The sequence below is a fragment of the Panthera pardus genome, unplaced genomic scaffold, assembly GCF_024362965.1.
Source record: "Panthera pardus isolate Hobbes unplaced genomic scaffold, ASM2436296v1 HiC_scaffold_3, whole genome shotgun sequence".
In the NCBI taxonomy this organism is placed as follows: Eukaryota; Metazoa; Chordata; class Mammalia; order Carnivora; family Felidae; genus Panthera; species Panthera pardus.
The window spans coordinates 47,037,743-47,063,886 of record NW_026526876.1 but is presented as its reverse complement, the minus strand read 5'-3'; the positions used below and the strand labels follow the sequence as shown (position 1 = coordinate 47,063,886).

Below are 26,144 nucleotides of genomic sequence, written 5' to 3'. Positions count from 1 at the left end.
AACAACATGTATAAAGTAAAAAAATATCCTGTAATAGCTGGTTTTAAAGAAAATAATCGAGTGATGAAAGGAAAGCACTTAATCTCTTTTATACACTTACCTGGAATAATCATAAAGAATCCTCTTAGAAACTTAAGACTAGTAATATTGACATCATACATTTTGAACTATGCTTGGATTTTTACAAATAAATATAGGGTAAGCCATATTGCATAGGTGTGTGCTTTCTGTCTGTGACACTAAAAGTGGCACTTGACATGTTTCACAGTCAGAGTAGGGATATCCATTTATAAAACAATTTTTCAGTGAACTTGCCTCAGCACAGGAAATTAATTTCACTCAATATTAAGTCTGAAAGCTATTTGTATGGATGGTAAATATGTAATTAATGCATTTTATGCAGAAAATTTGCGGTGTGTGCCACTACTGCTGGCAGTGCTAATTATGAAAATAGTTTAACTATGGGGTGGTTATATAGCCAGCCAATCACAGTGCAAATGTTACTAGCAAATAGGACTGAGGAGGAATATTTTAGGGTAAAAATTTTGCTGGAATTTGGTTAGGCAGTCAACACTACAGTTAGTAAACACATTTGAAAACAAGTATCAGAGTAGCACAAGTCATTTACAATCTGAAAGAAAGTCTATACTTATCACCATAGTTTTTGGGTTCTAGTTTTTCAGACATCAACTGTCATAGAACAAAGCTCTGCAAGTTAAGTACAATTTCTGCCCTTATCATTTATTGTAGCTTCTAATTTACTAGCTACAATTACAAAGTTCTCAGTAGGCTGCTGCAATAAGGGAGGAGGGGGTCTAGAGGAAGTGATAAAATAAAAAAATAAATAAAAAAATAAAAGGCTTTCTGTCCAAAGATGAACTGTTACCAATTTCTTCATTTATTGCCAAAATTGAAAAGGTATATTTCCAATCACTTTTCATGGTTCTATTTTGCTCAGTGTCATAAGATTTCATCTCATCTCACTTGAATTGCCATTTAAATAAGCAAAGCTTTCCTCTTTTCTGACTGAATTCAACATGCATAAAGAATCTTATGGCTTGGATCCTATGGCTCAAAAAGGTTTGAAGAACATAGCAAGCAGCAACTATTTAAAAAAATTGTAGGGTTGCAAAATATTACAAATTGACTTTGCACACTCAGAAGACATTATAACAAAAGGAGGTGATAAGACTCAACTGCATGATCATCTATTATACCAGTATGCACTGAAATGTATTTTTATAAAGCTCTGCAGATATTAAACCCTTTCACCAGCTAAAGTCATGGAAATGCGCTCTTTAAGGCAGGAAGTATTTAAGAAAGGTAAAGTTACCTTTATTTTTATTCTTTGTACCTGTATACCACTTATGTAGATTTTGTTACAATTTCAAAAACATAATGTCTTGTTCACATGTTTCCTAAATTAAACCACTAAGTTTTCTTATTCACTGTGGAAGACATTCATCAAAAGGCCATCAAATGTTTTTACAATCAAAAAATGTAGCCCCAGTATAGAAGAAACTCTTTTTCCTTTTGAAACTGCTGAGGAAAAAAATGTAAGGAAGGTAGACAGCAAAAACAGTTAAAAGTAAAACTTAAAATCTTAACAATTTGCTGTAAAGAGATTAGACATAGAGAGTGGAACATGATAACACCCTCTTCCCCTGGATCTCCCTCTCTCCCTCACTTTACTGCCCTCAGTATGTATTTTATCCTCTTTTCCATCCTTCTTCAGCCATAGGCTGAAAATATTTGGCGTCTTGAACCAAATACTGGTATAAGAACAGGGGGCGATATTTTTCCAGTGCAATGCAGGCCCAGGACAAGGATGCAATGTAGGACATACAAGTTATGCCCATTCCAAAGCTTCCAGTTAAGCTTAGCACATAGCAGTACTGCAAGTAGAAATGATTAAATAGATTTTTTTTTTCCTAGTATTACAGACAGGTATTGCAGCTGGGTTACTGAAAATAAACCCCATGTCCACCCCAATCCCTCAAACGAGCCACAGCTGTGGTTAACAATGATTCATTTGCATTTTTATTGTTTCACCAAGAGAAGAAACAGAAGTTGTCTGGCTTTCTTCACACCAACCAATAATTTTGCATTTTAAAGTTGGGATGTTTTCCATAATGAGCTGAATCAAAAATCTATTTGAAAAATATATATTTATATAAAAAAAAGATTCAGGTTGTTTGCACGTAAAACATCAACTGTTAAGTTTCTTTTGTCTTTGATTCCATGTTGCTGGAAAAGTTTGAACAAGCTTGCATGCTAATTTGTCCTTAGTTGCAAGTATTACAGGCAATTTCATACTTTGCCTAATGAAAGGATAACCCTTCTTCGACACAATCAGAACTCAACAGTGATTCAGAAGCAACATCCTACCCTTAATACTGTCAGTTTTGAGCCATCAACATGAAAATCCTTGATAAGGTTGAGAAGATGTCGCTAGGAATCAATTGATGTGCCTAAGAGTTCCACAATACTATTATGCTTAAGTTTTTTTTTTTTTTTGCACCATTGATTGATTTTTTTAAAATCCATGTTTATTTTTCCTCTGTCCAAAGTGTTCAATGTAATGACACTGACTCTTCAAGACTGTCATTTTGAGCTTTCTTGTTTCACTTTACAGGATGCTCACATATCCCTTCCTCACCTGTTTTTGCCTTAAATTCATTAAAATCATTGCTCTGTCATAGATTCATACGTAGGTGCTCTGGTCGTTTGGAGATCATGGGGAAAGCTTGTTTTTTGTATGGCCCAGAGTTCGGCTGTCGTATGGGAAGTGGTGCTGAAGCTTCCCCACTCATCGTCACATCCATCTGCTCTACTCCACTTGTTTCCATTGGATATTCCACAGGTGTCTGAGGATTTGCCGTGCTGGCTGAAGCACCTCTTCCCCAGAAATCCCCAGGAGAAAATTTGACTGGGCTTTAAGACAAGGAAGAGCTATCATTCATTTATCTCAAGGATTATCTCAACAGGAAATATTTCCCTTACATTTAAAGGGATGACACTTATTTTCATTCAATTTTATTTTTGTGTGAATTAGTACAAAGGCTAAATTTGAGCCATTGCTCCTCTAGACTAACTGCTAGAATTTCCTAACTGGTCTCTTTATCTCTGTACCTGCCTCTGTAAAATACTCAATGATACTTTTTTTTTTTTTTTTAAAGTCATTGTACTTCCCTACTTAAAACAGCTTCCCACTGCATTTAAGATAAATGTATTTAAGACAAACTCACATGTCAGGAATGTTGACCACCCTTTCATTATGAAGACCAAGATTTTTCCTCCCTTGGGGCTTTTGCATGGGCTGTTGCTGTACCTGTAACACCCTTGTACTTCTATTTTTTGTATGAGTGGCTTTTTCTCTTCATTCTTAGATGTTACTTCACCTGAGAGACCTTTCTCTGACGACCATGAATAGGAGCCCCCTTGTTATTATTCTCTGCTCTCTACCACCACACTCTATTTTTCTTCAAATAGTACTTGAACACTACTTGTGCTTACATATTTTTTGTATTTCCTTCTTTAGTTATTATGACTCTCTTCTCACTCAATTATAAGCTTCATCAGAACAAGGACAATTCCTATGTTAATCACGTGTCCCCAGCATGTAGCACAGCCCCTGGCACACAATAAATGTTGAATGAATGGGTAAAGAAGACATTTGCCAATACAGTAGCTTACTTTCTTTCACAGGAGGGAAGGTAAACTATATAGCATTCAATATACGAAGATGTAGATGCTGTTCTTATGTTAGCCAAATAGAGTATGACACCTCTTTTGTTTATGTAACTTGGCACACATTTAAGTGATGCTCTTCTAGGTTAAACAAAGAAAGAAAAGAAAAGAAAAGAAAGAAAGAAAGACAGTGAGAACAACAAACTCTGAATACCTGACAGGTGTTCGCGGGCTGCCAATAAATCTTCGAGGTGATCGGATTTTTGGTTCAAAGGAAAATTTTTCTTTCACACTTTCAAGTACAGATGGAGCAACATATGTAAAACCCTGAAAGACAGAAAAAGTAGACTACAGAATGGCATTTTGTTATATAAATCAAGAAAATGTAGTTTCAGTCTCTGACACACCAAAACAACAATGCACACCTAAAACCACTGCTCTGTATACACCCGTCTCCCCAGTCTCATTTCACATCTGTTAGCTTCTTTCCAACCATTTCTTGAGGCACAGACCTGAAGAAGGCAGAATTTAATTGAGCCTCGTATGCCAGCAAAGAATATTCTACTCTACTGAGAGGAGCAGAACAAAACAGGACATTTTAAGATATTAAATATGATATATGCAAAGAAAATTCTAGGGTTTCTAGCCACATGCACATAAGCAACTAAGATTATCACTCCCCAGTTTCTCATTATTAGGACAAAGTAAAAATACAATTCTTTAAATTGGCATGTGTGATCTTCTGATTTTATACCAATGACTGGATAGATTTGATATTTTCATGATTAAAAAAAAAACTAAATTTTTTTAATTCGCAATTATTCGGTTTTGCTAGCTTTAGTTCTTTCTTGGACCTTGCTATTAGGCCACACCAGTTGTCCTTTCTCTTGCTGCCAATGTCCTATCAATTGCTATCAATCAGTCCTCCATCTATCTTCCCTTTTATTTATTATTCCAGTCATCTATATATAGGCATATGAATTATAGTAAAACGACTCAACAAGGCTCTGGGTGAAGTCCTAAACAGTGAGGTACATTCTCTAGTGCATATACTTTGTGACAGGTACATGTGGACTTCAGAAGCCATTTCCCCACATAGTCTAGTGAACTAAAGCCATAACTACCAAGAGGACCAGGCTGTACCTTGATCATCTTTGAATTTCCTTTAATTCTGTGAGAGGAATTTAAATAATTATTAAACTGAAGTTGTTATAACCACAATCCCCAAGTAAGCAGGATGTTACTGATTTTTATCAATTTCTAAAGAGATTGACTTTATATACAGAAATCTGGCTACAACCTAACAAATGAATTATTCTTATGTTCATTAGTTGGCCAATTTAAGTAATTATGAAAAGTTCAACAATACTTTAACTGGCAATGAGAGCCTAGTTATGTAAATTTTGCCACCACAACTTTGGATTTCTTTGTAGTGAGATAAGAAATTTCTAGACTTTTTTATGGGGGGGGAAATTGTCAAACTAGTTGAAACTCTGCAATGCCCAACTGAGGAAAAGATCTCTATGTTAAATCAAAGGTATATACTCCACATCAGTAGAAAACAAAATTCCACAGAAGAGAAAAAAAGAAAGCGATGCCAGAATTTAAATGAATCCTGTTGGGGTGCTTGGGTGGCCCAGATCATGATCTCATGGTTCCTGAGTTTGAGCCCTGTATTAGGCTCTGTGCTGACAACTCAGAGCCTGGAGCCTGCTTTGGGTTCTGTGTCTCCCTCTCTCTCCACTCCTCCCTCACTCATGCTCTGTATCTGTCTCTCAAAAATAAATGTTAAAAAAAAATTTAGAAAAGAAAAATAAAATGAATCATGTCTACTTCACTAACTGAACACAAGATATTTTACCAAGGGGTATACTATGACTTTGCATCGTGTAGATATAAACTTAACAACATGCATTCATATTTCATCTCTTATGTAATTAAAAAGACTGTAAAATTATATTTTGCATATATGCTCTATTCTTATAACACTATACAATCATACACTTATAATATTACTATTCAATGTTAGTTACTCAAAGCCATACTGTACTATGGTGATTTAAGAATAATTTTGACCATACACAATTTTTGCATTCCATGCTAACTTTAGAACTTACCCTCCACCCCAAAATATACAACACTACTGTGTATTACACTGTGAACAGTATAAAAAAAATGGACAATTAAGTTGGTGATAAATGTGGTAAACTCAGAAATAGAAAAAAAAAACAAAAAACAAAACAAAAAAAACCTTCCAAATGCTTACTTTCTCCATATTCCACTCTCTCTAGATGTAGTCCAAAAAGAAATGACAAAGGATAATGACAAGTAACAAAAAAAAAAAGATACAAAATGAGGTTTTTGATCAAAATCTAAAAAATCTTTAAAAAAAATCTAAAAGCTTTTTTTCTACCTGAAGAGACAAGGTATAAAACAGTACAGAAACTTCTACAATGAAGATTAATATATTTACTATTACATATGAACCAATATATTTTGATGCCAAATATTCACTATTAACAGGTTAAAAATCCCCTACAAAGTTACACTAAAAAGTACCAAAAATTTGTAGCTATTTCAGGAATAGAATAGTTACAGTGAGTTCTTCTCCTCCTACTGTTATAACTGTGTGACTTTCAATTGAGATTTGCTAAGCCAAACATCATTTTAAGTCAGTGGCCCATGTATACTCCAAAGAATCATACAGTCCTATTCTAACTGCTAAAATGGAATCTGGATTATGAGAATTTTTTAACTTAGCAAGGTAGAAAACTTAATAAAAAATAGCATCTCAGGTTATCTACATGAACTGCAAAGAAGCAAATTGAATTTTCTTATTGAAAAGGGCCCATCCTAATACTTAAATTTCTTGTGGCAATATGAAATTCTTTCACTTACCAGAAAGACCTGGTTGGCACTTTCACTGAGAGTTGAGTCATCTGGGCTGTCAACAGGTGTCTGACGTGTAAACTTTGAATCAAACTGACTCACATCCTCCTCAGATTGCTTTATGAAAAGACAAAATGATTAGAAAATGATGAATGTCTGTATTATATATATCAATCAAATGCATTACTTGCATTAGACAAGACTCTAGATAGAACTCTTTTCACAGGATTTGACTGTAATAAAATATCAGAATACTCTTAGTAGGCAAAGACTAAAGAATAAATACAGGTGGAAAGTATCAAAGGTCAAATTACATCTTCAAACTTTAGACATATATTAAAATAGATTATAGTACACCTTTACCATTCTTTATCATTCTTATAAAAAGTCTGTCAGATCACCTGGGTGGCTCACTCAGTTGTGTCCAACTCTTTTTACTTTTTTTTTTAGCTTTTTTTTAAGTTTACTTATTTTGAGGGGGGGGGGGGGGGAGAGAGAAAGAGAGAGAATTCCAAGCAGGCTCTGCACTGTCAGTGTGGAGCCCATCGCGCGGCTCAAGTGAGATCATGACCTGAGCCAAAATCAAGAGTTAGACGCTTAACGGACTGAGCCACTCAGGCACCCCAAGCATCTTTGTTTTTTAAGTGTTTATTTATTTGCTTCTGAGAGAGAGAGAGGCAGAGAGAGAAAGGGAAACAGAAGATCTGAAGTGGGCTCCCTGCCGACAGCAAAGAGTCCAATGTGGGGCTTGAACTCATGAACTGTGAGATTATGACCCAAGCTGAAGTTGGACGCTTAACCAACTGAGCCATCCAGGCACCACCCCCCACCCACACCCCAAGCATCTGACTCTCAATTTCCACTCAGGTCATGACCTCACAGTTGAGGGATCAAGCCTTGCTTTGGGCTCTGGGTTGGGCATGGAACATGCTTGGGATTCTCTTTCCCTCTCCCTCTGCTCCTCCCACATGTGCTCTCTCACATTCCCACCCCCTCCAAAAAAATCTGAATGTCAATCTTCCCCACTTACAAAGCTTCAGTGTGCCTAGTCCATTGGCTAAATTCCTTGTTAGATATAATTTGCTCAGTTGGCCACTGCAGGTTTATAATAAACCTGAGAAACTACTGAAGCAGAGATTTAACACAAAACACATTTGTAAATGCTCTAAAGTTTCTTTCTATAGCTTATTTCATCCCTTGAGACTGCTCAGGGAGAAATAACAACATTCTACTCTGTTTGAGTACATTTTCTTGTGAAAAATGTCACCCAAATCTTTTTTTTTTAAATGAAATTTATTGTCAAATTGGTTTCCATACAACACCCAGTGCTCATCCCAACAGGTGCCCTCCTCAATACCCATCACCCACCCACCCCGCCCTCCCACCCCCCATTAACCCTCAGTTTGTTCTCAGTTTTTAGGAGTCTCTTATGTTTTGGCTCCCTCCCTCTCTAACCATTATTTTTCCTTCCCCTCTCCCATGGTCTTTTCTGTTAAGTTTCTCAGGATGCACATAGGAGTGAAAACATATGGAATCTGTCCTTCTCTGAATGACTTATTTCACTTAGCATCACACTCTCCAGTTCCATCCATGTTGCTACAAAAGGCCATATTTCATTCTTTCTCATTGCCAAGTAGTATTCCATTGTGTATATAAACCACAATTTCTTTATCCATTCGTCGGTTGATGGACATTTAGACTCTTTCCATAATTTAGCTATTGTTGAAAGTGCTGCTATAAACATTGGGGTACAAGTGCCCCTATGCATCAGTACTCCTGTATCCCTTGGGTAAATTCCTAGTAGTGCTACTGCTGGGTAATAGGGTAGGTCTATTTTTAATTTTCTGAGGAACCTCCACACTGTTTTCCAGAGCGGCTGCACCAGTTTGCATTCCCACCAACAGTACAAGAGGGCTCCCATTTCTCCACATCCTCGCCAGCATCTATAGTCTCCTGTTTTGTTCATTTTAGCCACTCTGACTGGCGTGAGGTGATATCTGAGTGTGGTTTTGATTTGTATTTCCCTGATGAGGAGCGACAATGAGCATGTTTTCATGTGCCTGTTGGCCATCTGGATGTCTTCTTTAGAGAAGTGTTTATTCATGGTTTCTGCCCATTTCTTCACTGGATTATTTGTTTTTTGGGTGTGGAGTTTGGTGAGCTCTTTATAGATTTTGGATACTAGCCCTTTGTCCGATATGTCATTTGCAAATATCTTTTCCCATTCTGTTGGTTGTCTTTTAGTTTTGATGATTGTTTCCTTTGCTGTGCAGAAGCTTTTTATCTTCATGAGGTCCCAATAGTTCATTTTTGCTTTAAATTCCCTTGCCTTTGGGGATGTGTCAAGTAAGAAATTGCTGCGGCTGAGGTCAGAGAGGTTTTTCCCTGCTTTCTCCTCTAGGGTTTTGATGGTTTCCTGTCTCACATTCAGGCCCTTTATCCATTTTGAGTTTGTTTTTTGTGAATGGTGTAAGAAAGTGGTCTAGTTTCATCCTTCTGCATGTTGCTGTCCAATTCTCCCAGCACCATTTGTTAGAGACTGTCTTTTTTCCATCGGATATTCTTTCCTGCTTTGTCAAAGATTAGTTGGCCATACTTTTGTGGGTCTAGTTCTGGGGTTTCTATTCTATTCCATTGGTCTATGTTCTATTTTTGTGTCAATACCATGCTGTCTTGATGATTACAGCTTTGTAGTAGAGGCTAAAGTCTGAGATTGTGATGCCTCCTGCTTTGGTCTTCTTCAAAATTACTTTGGCTATTCGGGGCTTTTTGTGGTTCCATACAAATTTTAGGATTGCTTGTTCTAGCTTCGAGAAGAATGCTGGTGCAATTTTGATTGGGATTGCATTGAATGTGTAGATAGCTTTGGGTACTATTGACAAAAATGTCACCTAAATCTAACTACATGTGTTTCCTTAATTCTTTCTCTCTGGTACAACAGACTTTGTGGTCATGTCAAAAGAGCTTAGGAACCAATATGAAGAAGCACCCAGTATCCAAAGATGGTAAAAGATGAGCATCACTAAAGATTAGTGCAATGGATTGAAACACAGATAAAAGTCATGAATTCATAATTATACTTAAAAAAAAATTATACAATTCATTGGTCAATTGGGAAGATGTTATGGAACTAATTTATTATTTTGAAAACTGGGAAAGAAACATTTATCCTGCCTTTCCTGTAGGAAATGTAAGAGTTTCTCTTTATGGATAAATTCAGTAATGAAGAATGAATAATAGTATTAAAATAAAACAATTTTGCAAACCCCTAATGAAATCTTGAAGCTAGGCTAGAGGTTCTCAATCTCCGCACTACTGACATCTTGGGCTTCATAATTCTTGTTGTAGAGGCCTGTCCTGTGTAATACAGGATGTCTGGAGCATCTCTGGCCTCTATCCACTGCATTCCAGTAGTATCCCATCCCCAAATTGTGACAACTTGTCTCCAAACCTTGGCAAATTGAACTTAGCTGAGAATTACTGATGTAGGCAATGATCAGTGACCACTAACATTACTAAAAAAAAAAAAAAATACAAATGACCAAAACATACAACATCAAAAGTTTAATCAGAATCAGATTAAGCATCTAAATCTAACTACTAGGTTTTGGAAATACAGGGAACAGATGAATATGGTCAATGACACTATGGCGTTAAAAATCAACAAAATCAAAATGTAAGGAACCCTACAGGACAAATAACCCAGTTTCTTCAGTAAGTCCTCAGGAGAGGAATTGAGCGGGAGTGGGTATTATCTACAGATGGAAAAAGAACTAAGAGACACCATAACCAAACTGTACATAGACCTTGATTGAATCATCACTGAAACAAACCAATGGGGAGCAAAACAAAGCAAAAGAAACTGGGGAACTTGTCAGCTTTTTAGTTGTAATGATAACATAGCAGTTATATTTACATTTAAATAAGATGACCTGACAAGCTGGACAATTGGTACATGAGGGTACATATCCTTACAATTGTATATGTGAAAATTTTAAAGCAAGTTAACCTGTGCTCCAGGACCAAATTATCATCATCATTATCCTCCTCCTCCTCCACCTTCATTTCAAGAAATATAAACTATGTTTTCTCACATTCTGAGGTGGGAGAAAGACAAGAACACACTAACCCATTTACTCATAAACATATTGTAATGATCTGAGTTGTGTCCCCCTCAACATTCATATGTTGAAGTTCTAACCCCCAGGACCTCCGAATGGAACCTTGTTTGGAATGAGAGTCAGTGAAGATGAAATTAGTTAAGATGAGGCCATTCTGGAGCAGGGAAGATCCTAATTCAGTATGAGTGGTATCCTGATAAAAAGGGAAAATCTGGACACAGATCTGCATAAAAGGAAAATGCAAACATAAAAGCAGGGATCAGGTGATATGCCTACAAGCCAAGGATCCCCAAAGATTGTTATCAGCAAACCACCAAAAGCCAGGAGAGTGGCAGAATGGAAGAGAAGTTTCTCAGAGCCTTCAGAAGAAACCAAGCCTGTCAACATCTTAACCTTGGACATCTAGTCTCCAGAGCTGGAATACAATAAACTTCTGCTTTAAGCCACCTAGCCTGTGGTACTTTGTTACAGCAACCCTAGCAAACTAATACACATATATGCTGTATTTTTAAGAAAAAATTTCCAGAAAATTCAATTCAAAATAAGGGTGAATCAGAGGGTAACCACACTTACCTTGATGACTATTTTGTTATGTATATAAATGTTAAATCATTATGCTACATACCTGAAACTTATATAATATTATACATCAACCAAACTTCAATTAGAAATAAAAAATAAAATAGGGGCGCCTGGCTGGCTCAGTTGGAAGAGCATGAGACTCTTGGATCTCAGGATTGTGAGGTCAACTCCCATGTGGGATGCAGAGATTACTTAAATAAATAAAACTTTTGTGGTGCCTGGGTGGCTCAGTCCGTTAAGCATCTGACTCTTGATTTCAGCTTAGGTCATGATCTCACGGTTCGTGGGATGGAGCCGTGCACTGGACTCTGCACTGACAGCAGGGAGCCTGCTTGGCCCTCTCTCTCTGCCCCTCCCCTCCTCATGTTCTTTCTCTCTCTCAAAACAAATAAACATTTATAAGCAAATAAATAAAACATTAAAATTTTTTTAAATTTTATTTTAAAATAAAATAGGGTAGATCTAAGCAAAAAAAAAAAAAAAAAAAATGCAAAAAAGTTTCAACTACTAGGGGCACCTGGGTGGCTCAGTCTGTTGGGCAACCAACTTTGGCTCAGGTCATGATCTCATGGTTTGTGGGTTCGAGCCCCGCGCTGGGCTCTGCACTGACAGCTCAGAGCCTGGAGCCTGCCTCGAATTCTATGTCTCCCTCTCTCTCTGCCCCTCCCCCACTCATGCTCTGTCTCCCTTCCTTCAAAAATAAACATTAAAAAAAATTTTTTAAATGTTCCACTACTTGAAATATTTAATTGTCTTTAGCAACCAACCTAAAAATAGTTAATATAGGGGTATCTGGGTGGCTCAGGTGGTTTAACGTACAACTTTGCCGCTGGTCATGACCTCAGAGTTTGTGGGTTTGAGCCCCACATCAGGCTTTGCATTGACAGCGCAGAGCTTGCTTGGGACTCTGTCTTCCGCTTTCTCTGCCCCTCCCCCATTTATACTTTCTCTTTCTCTCTCAAAAATAAACATTAAAAAAAAGTTAATCATCTTACACTCATCAATTGCTACTGGTAGTAAGTCCTTGAAAAGACTGCATAGAATAAAGATTCTGAAGAGAAGTCAAAGTTTTCCAAATTGTTAGTATAAACAAAATGTTTCTGAATGCTCTGAGATTTTCTTATTCTAAAAAAGCACGAGGTCTTTCAAATAATATGCTTTCGTGTATACATACCAACAGAGGTTTAAAAGGGGGTTCCACCTTCCTAGCCAGCAGTTCTTCCCAATTAATATGCCTGAAGAATGGATGAGCCTAGAAAAAGGGAGCAGAAAGAAAAATCAAGGGAAACAGACTTCACTGGATTGACAAAGTAACTGCCTATTTGAAGTTATACCAATCACAAAATAAGCTGTAAACAACTACATACAAGCTTCACAAATACATAAAATTAGCACTATCTTCCACTCAAACCACCAAACAGATCAATCCCTACTTGAACTTCTCCAGCATCCCCAGGACCAGCTCCAAGACGAGAAGCAGCATTTCTTTTCAGCAGCTTTAGGGAGGAGGAAAAAAATTGATGAACCTTAGTCAAATTGATTAGTTTTCATTTATAAAATTTGCTTGTCTATACTGCTAATCTATTTTGAGAAAATATGACTTATTAATTACTACTAAATACTGTTTAGGAATAAAAAATAAAAATATTTAAACAAATTTGTACTTTACCTGCAAAAACTGTAGGCTTTCTTTTTTTAATATATGTGTATGATTCCTTATTCAAAACGTATATTCAATTATATCCATTTAAATCCCAGTAGTTGTGGCTTATTGTTTGGTGTCCTACCTTTTTAAGCAGATCTCTGGCTTCTTGTGTGAGGTAGGGAGGCAAATTGAGTTTACATTTGAGGATTTTGTCAATTGTTTTCTTTCTATTCTCCCCAGTGAACGGGGGCTAGGAGCAGAAGAGAGTGAGAAAAATCAGCATATAAAAAAAATAAAATCATCGATTTCCTGAATTAGTCAGTTATGCATAGACACCAGAAATATATGCTGTGATATGGGCTGACTGCTAAAGATCTGTAGTTTTTAAGCAATGGGACAGAAGAAACAGCAACATCCTAGAAGAAACTGGGTTTCCACTATTAACTTTGTGTGGTAATATGTGAGCCATGTGCTTATATTCTTTACTTTCTCTATTTACAAAATAAGGGCAGTACCTATTTTATACCTGTTTCACAGGACTGCCGTGGCAGATCATTTAAACAAAAATGTTTTTAAAAGTACAGGGGAAGTACTACTAATAAAGCATTATTAGCATGATTTTTTTTAATTTTTTTTTTTCCTCCATCAGTAACACTTTTAGAAAGCACAGAAAAGGTCTCTTCCTATAATGATTTATAACTACCCAGCACAGACCAGAATACATGCAGCTTTTAACTGTGCACCTACTGCTCCAGTCAGCATGTCATACATTAATGCTCCCAAACTCCACCAATCCACAGCACGATTGTGGCCACTTCTCATCAAGATTTCAGGGGCCCTACAATGAGAAAAATAATACTCCTAAAAAATTCACCCATTTGCATGTCGTCTGAATTAGAATTTTTAAAACAATATACAGAGCCAATTGTTGCTATCGAAAATATAGCACACTATTATTACGTAGCCAGGTAAAAGTCAGCTATTACCCCCAAACCAGTTATATTTCTTTCAACATGCAGCTCACATGTATTCTATTGTTCCACAAAATGTGTGTGTGACTGTTCCATCATGAATAGATTCCTTGCATAGTCCAAAGTCTGTTAGTTTCACATGACCTACAATGAAAGATCATAGCATGGTTATTCTGAGAATTCTAAGTATGTACAGTGTTTTAATGTATCATACAAGACAATAATCTACAATAATGTAGATTATTAATTATTAACTTTTTCTGCCTTAAATATTTTTTTGAAGATACAAAGAACTAGCAAGGTGCCATCCATAAAATGAGATGCTAACTCCCTACAAGGCTAGTGTAATCATCTTTTGCCAAAGATATAATCTACCTAGCAAAGGAAAAATAGAGAAAAAACTGAAACAGCTTGTCCAAGGCTCCAGCTTTACCCACACCTAGAATTCTCTACCATCCTGAGAAAGTAAACGCTGGAAAAATTCTCCAAAATCTGGCTTAAGTATACAATCCCTAATAAAGATATGCTGTACCTTTTAAACAGAGGTGTTAACATGTACTTCAAATACGTAACTTTTACCACAGTCAACTGTGACTTGAGAGTTTTTAAAATGGTCTCAGAAAGTCACTGTAACAAGTTAGCTTATTCTGCCAATACTGCCAGTTCAGAAAAAAAAATGAAATTGCTACATGGCATGGGACTGTCATCTCTTGCCCAGAAAGTAAAAAACTGACTACCTTACACAAAGAACATTTCAGTTCAAGTTTAGCTTTACTGAACTGTTATTAGATATCCCATGGTTCAACAATCCCAGGGACCCTACTATTCCAGGGTTGTTTCAGAAAAAAGAAAAGGCAATGGCCTACTGATTCAAATGTAAATGTGTACTTCACTCTGACACAGAAGAAATATGACCTTTATTTTCACAGAACTACCTGACACTGACACACTCAAGTTTATGGATCAAAGAAGTTAACTAGTCACTTCCCTATTCTATCCTTTGCCTTAGAATTCAGAATCAGAATCCAAGTTTGGGGGGATGAAAGCAGAACTGGGAGGGAGGGAGGCAAATACATAGATTCCCATGATATACTTGGTTAAGTACAGCATTTCTCCTAAAAAAAAAAAAAAGGAAAGAAAGAAGAAAAACACAGTTTGAAATGGATTTATACTAGTGTCAGTTGTCCACACACCATTTCCTGTCCAAGAATTTAAAACTCTTAACTACCTCGTGTATCATTTTGTAGACCTTGAAGGATCAGCTGTTGCTACCAGCACCCCAACAGCCTGGTTGGTTAATTGAACTGCAAAGTCTACATAGCCCATATTACTCTTGCATAAATCGAACAGTCTGTAGCAGCATGCAGTTGTAATCAAGACTCAGTCTGCTCTACCTATAGCTGTACAGAATATTAGCCTTTCTAAATTTTTTTTTAATGTTTTTATTTATTTTTGCGACAGAGAGAGACAGAGCATGAGCAGGGGAGGGGCAGAGAGAGAGGGAGACACAGAATCGGAAGCAGGCTCCAGGCTCTGAGCTGTCAGCACAGAGCCCAATGCGGGGCTCGAACCCACAGACTGTGAGATCATGACCTGAGCTGAAGTCAAACGCTTAACCGACTGAGCCACCCAGGCGCCCCAAGCCTTTCTGATTTTTATGTTTGTTGTTACAAAGAGCAAGAATAAACCGATGCCTACAATAAACATTTTCTTTCCAAGGCTGTATCAAATATTTTTGTTTCATTCTAATCCTTTTTTTTTATAGCATCAAGAAAATTTATCATAAAAAGTACTGATTCTAATATTTATGTATTTTTATCCTTAAGGAAAATCCAATTTATAGAGTTAAGATTTACTTTCCAATTTAAGGAACAAACCAAAATTAGAGTTGGACTGGCTTTTGATATATAAAGACTTCAAAAGAATTATAAGCTATACAGAGCAAGGATTAAACTGAAAGGGTTGAGTGGCCAATTATCCTTAACTCCCTTTAATCTCATCAATTACAAATACCTAAATACCTAAATTTCAGCGAGTATTATGATGCCATAAATTCTGAGGGAGGAATGTATAATAATAGATAACGTGACTATGGGGCTTTGAAAAATGACCATGACCTGTGAGGGAGGATTGTAAGATGATTATTTACTATAGAATTGTTTACGGTTTATCTCCACCTTGGTGATTTAGCATGATATTCTCCGGCTTCAGGTCTCTGTAGATGATCCCCTTTTGATGTAAATGCCCCAAAGCCATGGAGATTTCTGCCAAGTAAAAGCTGGAAACAAAAGTGATTTAATAAAATTAAAAAGAGTAATATACTCAAAGCAGTTTATGTATGGAGCAAAATTCCTTGAAAGAAATAGACATGCACCAAAGACCAAATTAGTGGGGATGGGGGTGGGGATGGGGGAAAGAGATGGCATAGGATGCTGCCAAAAGGCATGATGACATTTATGTTTCACTTATTTAGTGAAACTATGTTTAATTTCATCATTAGAACATACTGCTAAAATTGCAAAGAAGTCCAGAATATGCCAAACTGTCACTGGTTTTTGTTCTGTTTGTGTGGCAATTAGGCCAATAGTCATTCAGATCAAAGCAATTTTCTCCCACCCACCCCCAATTTTAAAATCCCACAGGACATAGGAACTTTGTTATTCTTAGAGATTAAGTCTTAGTTTCAAAAGATACCTTATAAATAACCTGACCCTTAGAAGCCCGCTCATCCCTTAACACAGCTGCTATTTATATACAGTTCATGCCCACAGTATCTGCCCTCCCTCTTGCCAGCCAGCCCACAACTATAAACTGTGTGACACTCAAATTTATCTACCTCAAAAGAATAAAGGGCTGAGTCAACCCTGTCTGGATTCGAAAAGCACAAGGCACTGCAATACTGGCTGCATAACAATGTTGCAATCCTGCAGATTACTCCAGGATGGAGAGGGTGTGTCCTAGAGGACTGAGGCAGTTTCACAGCCAGCAGGACCACAAACACAGCCTCCAACATGGCTCAGAGAGCCTCCTCCAAAAAAGGGCACTTCATCCCTAAGGCTCTTAAATGCAGCTTCTGTGTTAGAAAAGGCCTGAAATTAAACAATGGAATGCAGTTTGGTAATTAAGGTAGAAAAAACATTTAAGTGTTTTCTATTCAATTAATGTGTAGGATAAACTGATTTATTGTTACCCAATACTGTCCTCTCACAAAAGGATGTGTATATTTTTAATTTGAAGCAGATGCCATCTTAAGAAATATAAGGGTAGATCCCATCCTGGCCATAGAATCAATCCACAGATGATGTGTGCCGGTTTATCACCTCCCTAAGACTGCACCTTGGGAACTGGAAAGTCTAAAAAAAAAGAGGAGATGATTTCTGATACTTTCCATTGTTCCACACATAAAGTTTCACCGGAAAACCACACTCACCCACAGCCAAGGCAGGCAGCTTACCAATTCAAGGAAAGAAAGCCCCAGTGAGAATGGTTCTGTTAAGGACTGGCGTGAAGAGCGTTCCACCCAAGGCCTGGGGGCAAAGGAATGACGTGACCTCCAAAAGCTGCCCAGTCCCATAGATACTTCTCCCCCTTGAAGTTCTGAGTGACTGACTGGCTCCAGAACAATTTATTGAATCATTTGGCTGCCCACAGTGAGAACAGGGCTTTACTTCTAATTATGTGAATCATTACCTGAATCCATGCAACCACAAAGATTTCACTTACCAGGCTGTGTCTTCCATAAATATTCCTTCTCTTTCTAACTGCATAAATAATTCTCCTCCTGTAAGGAAAAGGAAAAGACATTAGAAATAGAACAATCTTCATTTCCAACCTATTTCTAATAAGGGCTGTGCTTTCCTTTTAACCACAATTAAAAGACATCAGCTCCTTAAAAATAAAAAACAGATCCTAAAAACTATAGGTTTAAAACTAAGTCCTCAGGATTCTATTTTTAGCAGTGTTCTTATTTTTATGTGAAATATATAAGTTTTGGAATTCTAGGTTTTACATCTATAAACTTCAAAATAGTTGTAGATTCCAGACCTGAGGTTAAAAGAAATCTTGGTTAAAGCTTCTCTAACAGTTTACCCTAAGCAGAAAAATGTCAGTATATAATTGAGCCACCCTTACAAATTAAAATTAGTAAATGCCCTTATTCCATATTTTCAGAACTCTTAATCTAGAGGAATCTGGCAGCAGCTTTCTTAAAAGCATGGCACTATTCTGAATATTAAAATAAATAATGATAATAAAGAATTATATCCCACTGAATAACCTTAGAATCCATGAGTCCACAATGATGTAAATCAAAGAAGAGATCAATAAATTTTTAAAATGGGAGAGAAGGGAAAGTTCTTCATTACAGTAAAATGCCAAATAATAAATGAATGAGGCATGATGGAATAAGAAAAATCAGTTGGCAATCATCATAGTTAAGTGTTTCAAGCAAGAATCAATGAATGCTAAAACTGTATGTGAAAGTTCGATGAGAGACGAGATATTTAAATAATCCCGAAGTATCTCAAGATACTTATTCATTACAAAGGGAAAATTTCACCAGGGAAAAAACTGGTAGACGCCACCTCATACATGTGATCAAAGTTAACATCAACAGTAATGGGACAAAGATATTAATATCATGTACCTCCTGATCTGACAGAGAAGGACACAGGGTCACTTCGATGGTCCTCCCAAAAATGCATGACCTGAACCTAATCTTGAGGAAACATCAGATAAGCCCAAATTGATGTGCTCTACAAAATAACTGCCCTATACGCTTCAAAAATGCTAAGGTCAAGAAAGACAAAGAAAGAATGAAGAACTGTTACAGATTAAAGGAAACTGAGAGATATTACTGTATCAACGTTAATTTCCTATTTTTGATTCTTTTAGTAGAGTTAAGTAAGATACTGCATTGATTTCAGAAAATATACACTGAAGCATTTAGGGGCAATGGGAAATCATGTCTGCAACACTCTCTTGAGCGGTCCAGAAAAAATATATATATACAAATACATGTGTGTGTATATATGTATACACACACACACACACACACACATATATATATATACACACACATGCATATGTATATATACACATAAAGAGAGAGAAAAAGAAGGATGAAACAAAACTGGTAAAATGTTTGGGACATCTAGGTGAAGGATGTATGAGAAGTCTTTGTACTATTTCTGCAACTTTTCTGTGTAAATCTGAAATTATGTCAAAATAAAGTTACCAAAAAATGAAAAAAATGGCAACAGTCACATAAAAGCGAAATTCTGCAGCTTTCTGTTCCATGTTATAGACCATTGTGAAATCTGTTATTCAGAAAACTCACATGTGCTTGCTGGAAATAGATACTTGTGATCTAGAAATGATAAAGAAGCAACAAGTTTCTAGGAGGTGGTAAATCCTAGAAAGTGTGGATGTTTTCCAATGTAAACTTCATAGTCTATCAAAAAAGCTATATTAAACCAAAAAACTATTCTCTTTAAAGATCCAATTCCAAAAATATTCAATAGCTTAAACAATACTCTCAGTAAGTTTTCCACTTCAATTTAGAAAAAATGCTTTGATGATTCATGTAAATTATAGTATATTACCCAAGTGCAGTCAATGTGATGGCTATCAATTAGGGGTTTGTTATTTATGTAATTGATTACAAAGGGATAAGGATTAAGATAAAATTTTACAGATGGGGAAAAAAACTTTAACCTTTAAAGTTTCCTTCACATTTTTCTGCAAAAAGAAACATTTGGTCATATCTGAATTCCTTATGTCAATGTATTTGTCAATTTTAAGAATATTTAATCACATTGGGGAAAGCATTTTTCCATTGGAAAATAATTTTGACCCAGTTTCTGGAGCAAATGCAAATAATTACACCAAACTGAGTGTACTGACCGCTGAGATACTCAAGGATGAGGTAGAGTTTTCCACCGGTCTGAAAGGCATAAATTAAATCCACAATGAAGGGATGCTTTACTTCCTCCAGAATATTCCGTTCTGCTTTTGTATGAGCTGTATCTTTAGCATTTCTTACTATCATTGCCTAAAGGAAAAGAGATGATCTATAAGAACATAACAGTAGACATTTTTATAGTATCTGGAAAATCTATTTTGTGCTTTTCTTGCCAATATTAAAACTATTAATCATAGTTCCCACTAAAGACGGAGCTAGGAATAATGGAAGCCATTCACTTCTTATATGTACTGTCTAGACTCTCTGCAGTGAACATGTAAATGAAAACCTAGATACCTTTTTAAAAAATGTAAACAGATCAAGTTTATTCATATATTCACTAACTGTTGAATGTCTACTATGCTCGAGGCTCTGCAATAAGAAAGCAGAACTAACAGAAAAGTCTCCAGCCTACAGGAGTCCGAAGTCCCAGGGAAGAGAAGTAAGTCAGTGCAGGTAAGCACAAGGTGCTATGGGAGAATGGAGAACTGCATCTGACCTGGCAAGAAGTGTTCCTGGAGGGGGCAATACTTAAGGTGTATAGTGAAAAATAATTAAAATGAAATGTAGAGGGTAAAAAAAGGCATTTCCAGTGCAAAAGAGGCTTGACAGGACATGTCTAAGGAATCTATAAGTAGCTCAGTATGGTAAGAAGTGGCTAGAAGTTAGGCTGGATATCTGGGTGGAGACCAGGAAATATAAGGCCTAGGCATCTAGACAAAAGCATCTGAATCTTAGAAGCACAGGAGAAATGTTAAGGTTAGACAAATGAAAAACCCTTGGCTTTAAGACAGACAGTTTTAGTAGCAGTGTGGAATTTTAGGGAAGAAATGAGAGCAATCAGGAGGCTAGTACAGTAAATTAAGCAAAGTAAGACCTTAGGTAGAGTTTTATTGTAACTAAGGAAATGAAGTTGAGAAAAAAATAAAAGATAAAGATGCATCATCAGCACTTGCTGACTAACTAGGTATGAGAAGAAATGATGATACCATGGTTTCTGCATAAGTAACAGGATAGATGATGGTTATCATTCAATAACAGGGAATGGAAGTCAAGAAAAAAGTATTGGGGAAAATGATGCACTGTTTTAGACATGTTAAGTCTGTTTAGATTATAGGACTAAGTTCTGGTACATGTAACATGAAAAAGTATATACACAGGTTATCAGCTGCAAAGTAGAAGGTTGGAAATAACCGAAATGCCCATGCATAGAATACTGACTACCTAATGTGTAAAAGAATGGGGAATAGCTCTATGAAAGGAAGGTGCAAAAGAGCATAGCATAGCATAACACAGCATAGCAGTATCACAGTAGTATGTTACCTTTTGTGTAAGAAAGGGGATATAAGAATATATATCTGTATCTCCTTGTATCTTTAATAATGAACACAACTAAGATAAGCCAAAAGCTAATGATAAGTAGAAAGGTAAGAAGGGAAATCAGACTTCTCAGTATACCTTCCAAGTAAAACCTCAAAGGTTTTAGCATTAATTTTTTCTGTACCTAAATCATATATTACTGTGACTATAAAATGGAGGTTTTTGAATTCTGAACCATGTTAATGTTTTATACATTCCAAAAGTAAAATTAAATCGACAAGGATGGGGGAGGGAAATAAAATTGAATAAAACAGAAATACAAAAATGTAACTGAAAATTATAGTGACAATTTTACCACAGGAGAAAAATGATATTTAAATAACTTTACGCTGCAGTCTTAATGATGTATATGTAAGCATAACAAAAACTGCAAAGAAATCTTAAACCACACTTAGTAGGTTTGTAGCTGCTGGTAGTATTGGCATTATATTTCTCAAACTATTATGCGTGTATTGTACAACTGAGCGAACGAGTATATTTATTGATGTTGCTACCAAGCTTTTCACTGTGGAAAAACAGAGATACAAATATGGATTGAGAGAAGAAAAGCCCTATGGAACTGGACTGGAATTAGGGATATCAATTTGAAGCCATGATTTAAAAACAAAAACTTCCTTGCTCTATCCACTAAAAGAGTGGATACCTTAGTAGTAAGGAGCATAGCTGGCACCTAGATCTTGTTTTCTCCACCAAAAGAAATCAGGGTTCCTTAGAGAAAAAGATCATTCTAAACCAGGGTCAGGGAAAGTGCAAGGTAAATCTGGAGCACTCTATTATACCAGGAACTACTAAAAAACTGACAAGGATATGTCAAAAGGACATAGAACCCATCTTAACAGAGAGCTCTCTAGCAAAATTTGAGACAATTTGAGAACCAAAATGAATAATGAGATGGTAAAACACTAAAAATAAAAAGTCCATATTGACTCTTAAAAATTAAATTTAAAAAAGTATATAAGGGGCGCTAAGGAATCTACTCCTGAAATCACTGTTGCACTATATGCTAATTTGGGTGTAAATTTAAAAAAATAAAAAACAAAATTAAAAAAAAATTTTTTAAGTATGAAAAACTCTTTATAGAAGAATGACAATATAGAAACAAAATAATAAAAATAGAAAAGTCTCCATTTTGTAATCACCCTAGTAATATTTGATTTGGATAAGAAACAAAGGATAATAAAAACCACTAGATAAAAGATTATTAGGATGGGGTGCCTGGCTGGCTTGGTTGGTGGAGCATGCAGCTCTTGGTCATGAGTTCGAGTCCCATGTTGGGCATAGAGATTACTTTAAAAAAAAAAAATTATTAGAATAGACTATTCATATCGCTAAATATTAAAAACAGTATTAGAATAAACTATTCATATCCCTAAATACTATACCATAGATGCTTATTAATTTAGGGGTGCCTGGGTGGCTCAATCGATTAAGTGTCCAACTTCAGCTCAAGTCACGATCTCATGGTTCGTGGGTTTGAGCCCCGCGTTGGGCTCTGTGCTGACAGCCCAGAGCCTAGAGCCTGCTTCGGATTCTGTGTGTGTCTCTCTCTCCACCCTTCCCCTACTTGAGCTCTGTCTCTCTCTCTCTCTCAAAAATAAAAAAACATTAAAAAAAAATTTTTTTTAGTAAATAATTTCAAAGGGAAGAGGGTACCTGTACTATGGCAAGCCTGTCAGACACTACCTTAACCAAGTGATCAAACTCAATTTCACCAAATAACAGAATAGAATGACATAATGTACTTCCTGAGCCCATGCACTAAGGACATAATACTCCTACAAAAATATTTAACCTAAGTTTAAAATGTACATGTTTTCGGGGGCGCCTGGGTGGCTCAGTCGGTTGAGCGGCCGACTTCAGCTCAGGTCATGATCTTGCGGTCCGTGAGTTCAAGCCCCACGTCGGGCTCTGTGCTGACAGCTCAGAGCCTGGAGCCTGTTTCAGATTCTGTGTCTCCCTCTCTCTGACCCTCCCCTGTTCATGCTCTGTCTCTCCCTGTCTCAAAAATAAATAAAAACGTTAAAAAAAAAAAAAAATTTAAAATGTACATGTTTTCATAAGTAAACAAGGAAATATATCCAAATTAAGGGATACTGTGTAAAACAACTGACCTGAGCTCTTACATATGAAAACGCCCTACTCTTAAGAGATACAGGGGCACCTGTGTGGCTTAGTCAGTAAAACATCTGACTCTTAATTTTGGCTCAGTTCCCATGGTTCATGAGATAGAGTTCCACATCAGGCTGACAGCATGAAGCCTGCTTGGGATTCTCTCTCTCTCTCTCTCTCTCTCTCTCTCTCTCTCTCTCTGCCCCCCCCCCCCCACACTCCCTCTCTCTCAAAATAAACTTAAAAACCAAAGAGAGAGAGATTAAAGAAAATAAAGGTGAAACACCATGATGGCTAGAATTACCTTTCAAATTGTACAGCAAAAAAATAAAAAATTTGAATATACATAAATACACATATACATGGAAGGGATGAAGAAAGTGGGGGTAGACAAAATATGGCAAACTTAATTGGTGTTCACTGTACTATTCTAGCAACTCTTTGGAAAGTTTGAAAAATTTTAAAGATACATTATTTCTTAACTGCTCAGGAGGTTTGAGGTTTTTTTTTTAAGTTTATTTATTTTGATAGCAAGAGAGATGGCGGGGGGGGTAGGGAGGGGAGGAGCAGTGAGGCAGAGAGAGAGAATCCTGCCAACAGGCTCTGCACTGACAGAGGCTCGAACTCATGAACCATGAGATCATGACCTGAGCCAAAACCAAGAGTCGGATGCTTAACTGACTGAGCCACCCCAGGCCTCCCAGTTTGAATTTTTTAAATAAGAAATTTTGAGAAAGTCTGAGAAGCAAAAGACTAAGAGATAAGATGAAAAATTAGTAAAGTAGAATCACAGAAGTCAAGGAAAGAGAGTTTCAAAATGCTGTGGTCAATAGCTTCAATACAACAGAAAGCTAAATTAAAGATGAATTAAATAAAGAAAGACCACTAGATTCAGCCATTAGGAGATTAGTGGTGACTTAGGGAACAAGACTTTCACTGAAATAGTAGAGTCATTAAGTCAAAGCATAGTAAGTAAAAACAAACAAACAAACAAACAAACAAAAAACAATAAAACATGACTTCTCAAGAAATTCAGGTATGAAAGGCGAAGAGGGTGGAAGCTATAGGGAGACTTTGTATGATCGAAGGATTTGTTTTACTAAACATGGCAAAGACATAAATATATTTCAACAAAGAAAGAAGATAGGATAGAGGATGGAAAGAGAGAAAGAAGTGACAAAGACCCCATACAGGCAAAAAGGGATGAGATCCAAAACATAAAGAATGGGCTTAACCTTGCAAAGAAGGAAGAATACATTTCCCACTAACACTGGAAAGAAGGAAGTAAAGACAGGTGAAAATGCAGATTAATATGGTATTAGGGGTAGGGATCAGAACAGGAAGTAAAAGGAAATCACATGTGACAGCCTCAAATAAAAAGAGAGGCAGTCTATTAAAAAGTTGTAGAGAATGGAAGAAGTTGTCTAAGGACATGTAAAAAATAGTTGGTGAGTACTGAGGGTCCAAATAGGTTGGGGACTATGAATTTGTTTCAGCAGCAACCTACAAGTTTGTGTGATTTTTGCCAGCAATGTTCCAGCAGCTGACATACAGGAATAAAAGAGCATTAACAACTAAATTGATTAAGATTAGGACTTTCCTAAACATAAGGTCAATGGGGCTAGCAAGTGACTGAAATGGCAGATCATGCTGATTAGGCTGGATTCAAAAATAAAGTGAAATAAGAAGGGGCTTAAGAACTTCAGGAAAAAAACAAAAACGTCAAAGGACTAAAAGGTTTAGGGTCAAAGACCATGCATTGTGGGAATAAAGAAGAAAGTTACTGTTCTATTATAACCCAATACTTCAGAGATGAAGAATACAGTCATGGAGACTGATAAAGTGGAATGGAGGTGAAACCTGATGGAGTTAAGATCAAGAAATTAGAAGGCCAAGCTATGGATTACTTACTTAATACAAGGAGAATGAAGACATCCAGGATGACAAGGCTTAGGAGTGAATAAAAAAATGATAAAAGGTGAGAGAGGCTCCAACCTCAAAGTAGAAAGGATTTTGACCACAGTATAGAAGAGAAATGGTAACAATAAGCTTATCAGTTTTTCCCTTGAATTATATAGTAAGCAGAGTGATAGGCAGAGACTACATCTGCCTCAAACACTAAATCCTAGTTTCTAGCATAATGCCTGGCACACTGCTGGTTTTCAATTGATTCAATAAAAAGAAAGAATGGAAGAAATATGACCAATCTGTGAACCACAAGCCTTTAACCAAAGGGTCTAAAATTTACAGCGTGGTCTGAACTAATGCCATAGGCAATAGTATTTTGCTTCCAGGATACATTTTTGTTGCAACTGGTAAGAAAGGGAAATAGTCTTTTCCTCAACATTCCACCATGAGAAAATATCCAAATGGTACCATTCCTGTAAAAAAATCCCAAGATAATTGATAAATTCAGACAGACTGTCCAAATGCACACCTCATTTAAGATAAAAGACACCTGGTTCTATTTTGATTTCATCTTCGAGGAGGGAAAGAGAGATGTTCTTACCACATACTGAGTTCAAGAGCATTAGTATGCTCTGCTTCCAGGATAATAAAGTCAGAATAAAGAAACTCAAAGGCAGCATACAGTCATCTTAGCTAGTCAGGAATCAAAATTATGGACTTAATCCTAGCAACCTCTTTCATTATTTACCCTGTGAGCTTATTTTCAGGGGCAAGAAGGGGGAAAAAAATGAGACAATATCTGATTCTATAGCCAGGCTTAGGGAAAGAAAAACCCTGAGAGTAGGAAGGAGTGCTAAGCAAAAGGAGAGGCAAACAAGTTAGGTTTA

The 26,144-nt window shown here is 36.6% G+C and overlaps 1 protein-coding gene across 11 annotated transcripts in view; it reads right to left on the bottom strand.

Moving 5' to 3' along the window:
• RPS6KB1 (ribosomal protein S6 kinase B1) overlaps positions 1 to 26,144 on the bottom strand; it is an 80,321-nt gene that overhangs the window by 38,827 nt on the left and 15,350 nt on the right. For 4 of the 11 annotated variants that reach the window (XM_053893096.1, XM_053893094.1, XM_053893093.1 and 1 more), the window contains exons 5-14: positions 19,803 to 19,950; positions 17,622 to 17,679; positions 16,076 to 16,176; positions 13,952 to 14,042; positions 13,675 to 13,765; positions 13,070 to 13,177; positions 12,716 to 12,778; positions 12,457 to 12,534; positions 6,589 to 6,696; positions 3,905 to 4,017 (exon numbers count right to left, since the gene is read on the bottom strand). In XM_053893096.1, the coding sequence (XP_053749071.1) occupies positions 3,905 to 4,017; positions 6,589 to 6,696; positions 12,457 to 12,534; positions 12,716 to 12,778; positions 13,070 to 13,177; positions 13,675 to 13,765; positions 13,952 to 14,042; positions 16,076 to 16,176; positions 17,622 to 17,679; positions 19,803 to 19,950 (959 nt within the window). Of the gene's footprint in view, positions 1 to 877; positions 2,953 to 3,904; positions 4,018 to 6,588; positions 6,697 to 12,456; positions 12,535 to 12,715; positions 12,779 to 13,069; positions 13,178 to 13,674; positions 13,766 to 13,951; positions 14,043 to 16,075; positions 16,177 to 16,734; positions 17,252 to 17,352; positions 17,426 to 17,621; positions 17,680 to 19,802; positions 19,951 to 26,144 lie in introns of those variants that run through there. The other 7 variants (XM_019431086.2, XM_019431087.2, XM_053893092.1 and 4 more) reach the window with 5 other exon arrangements.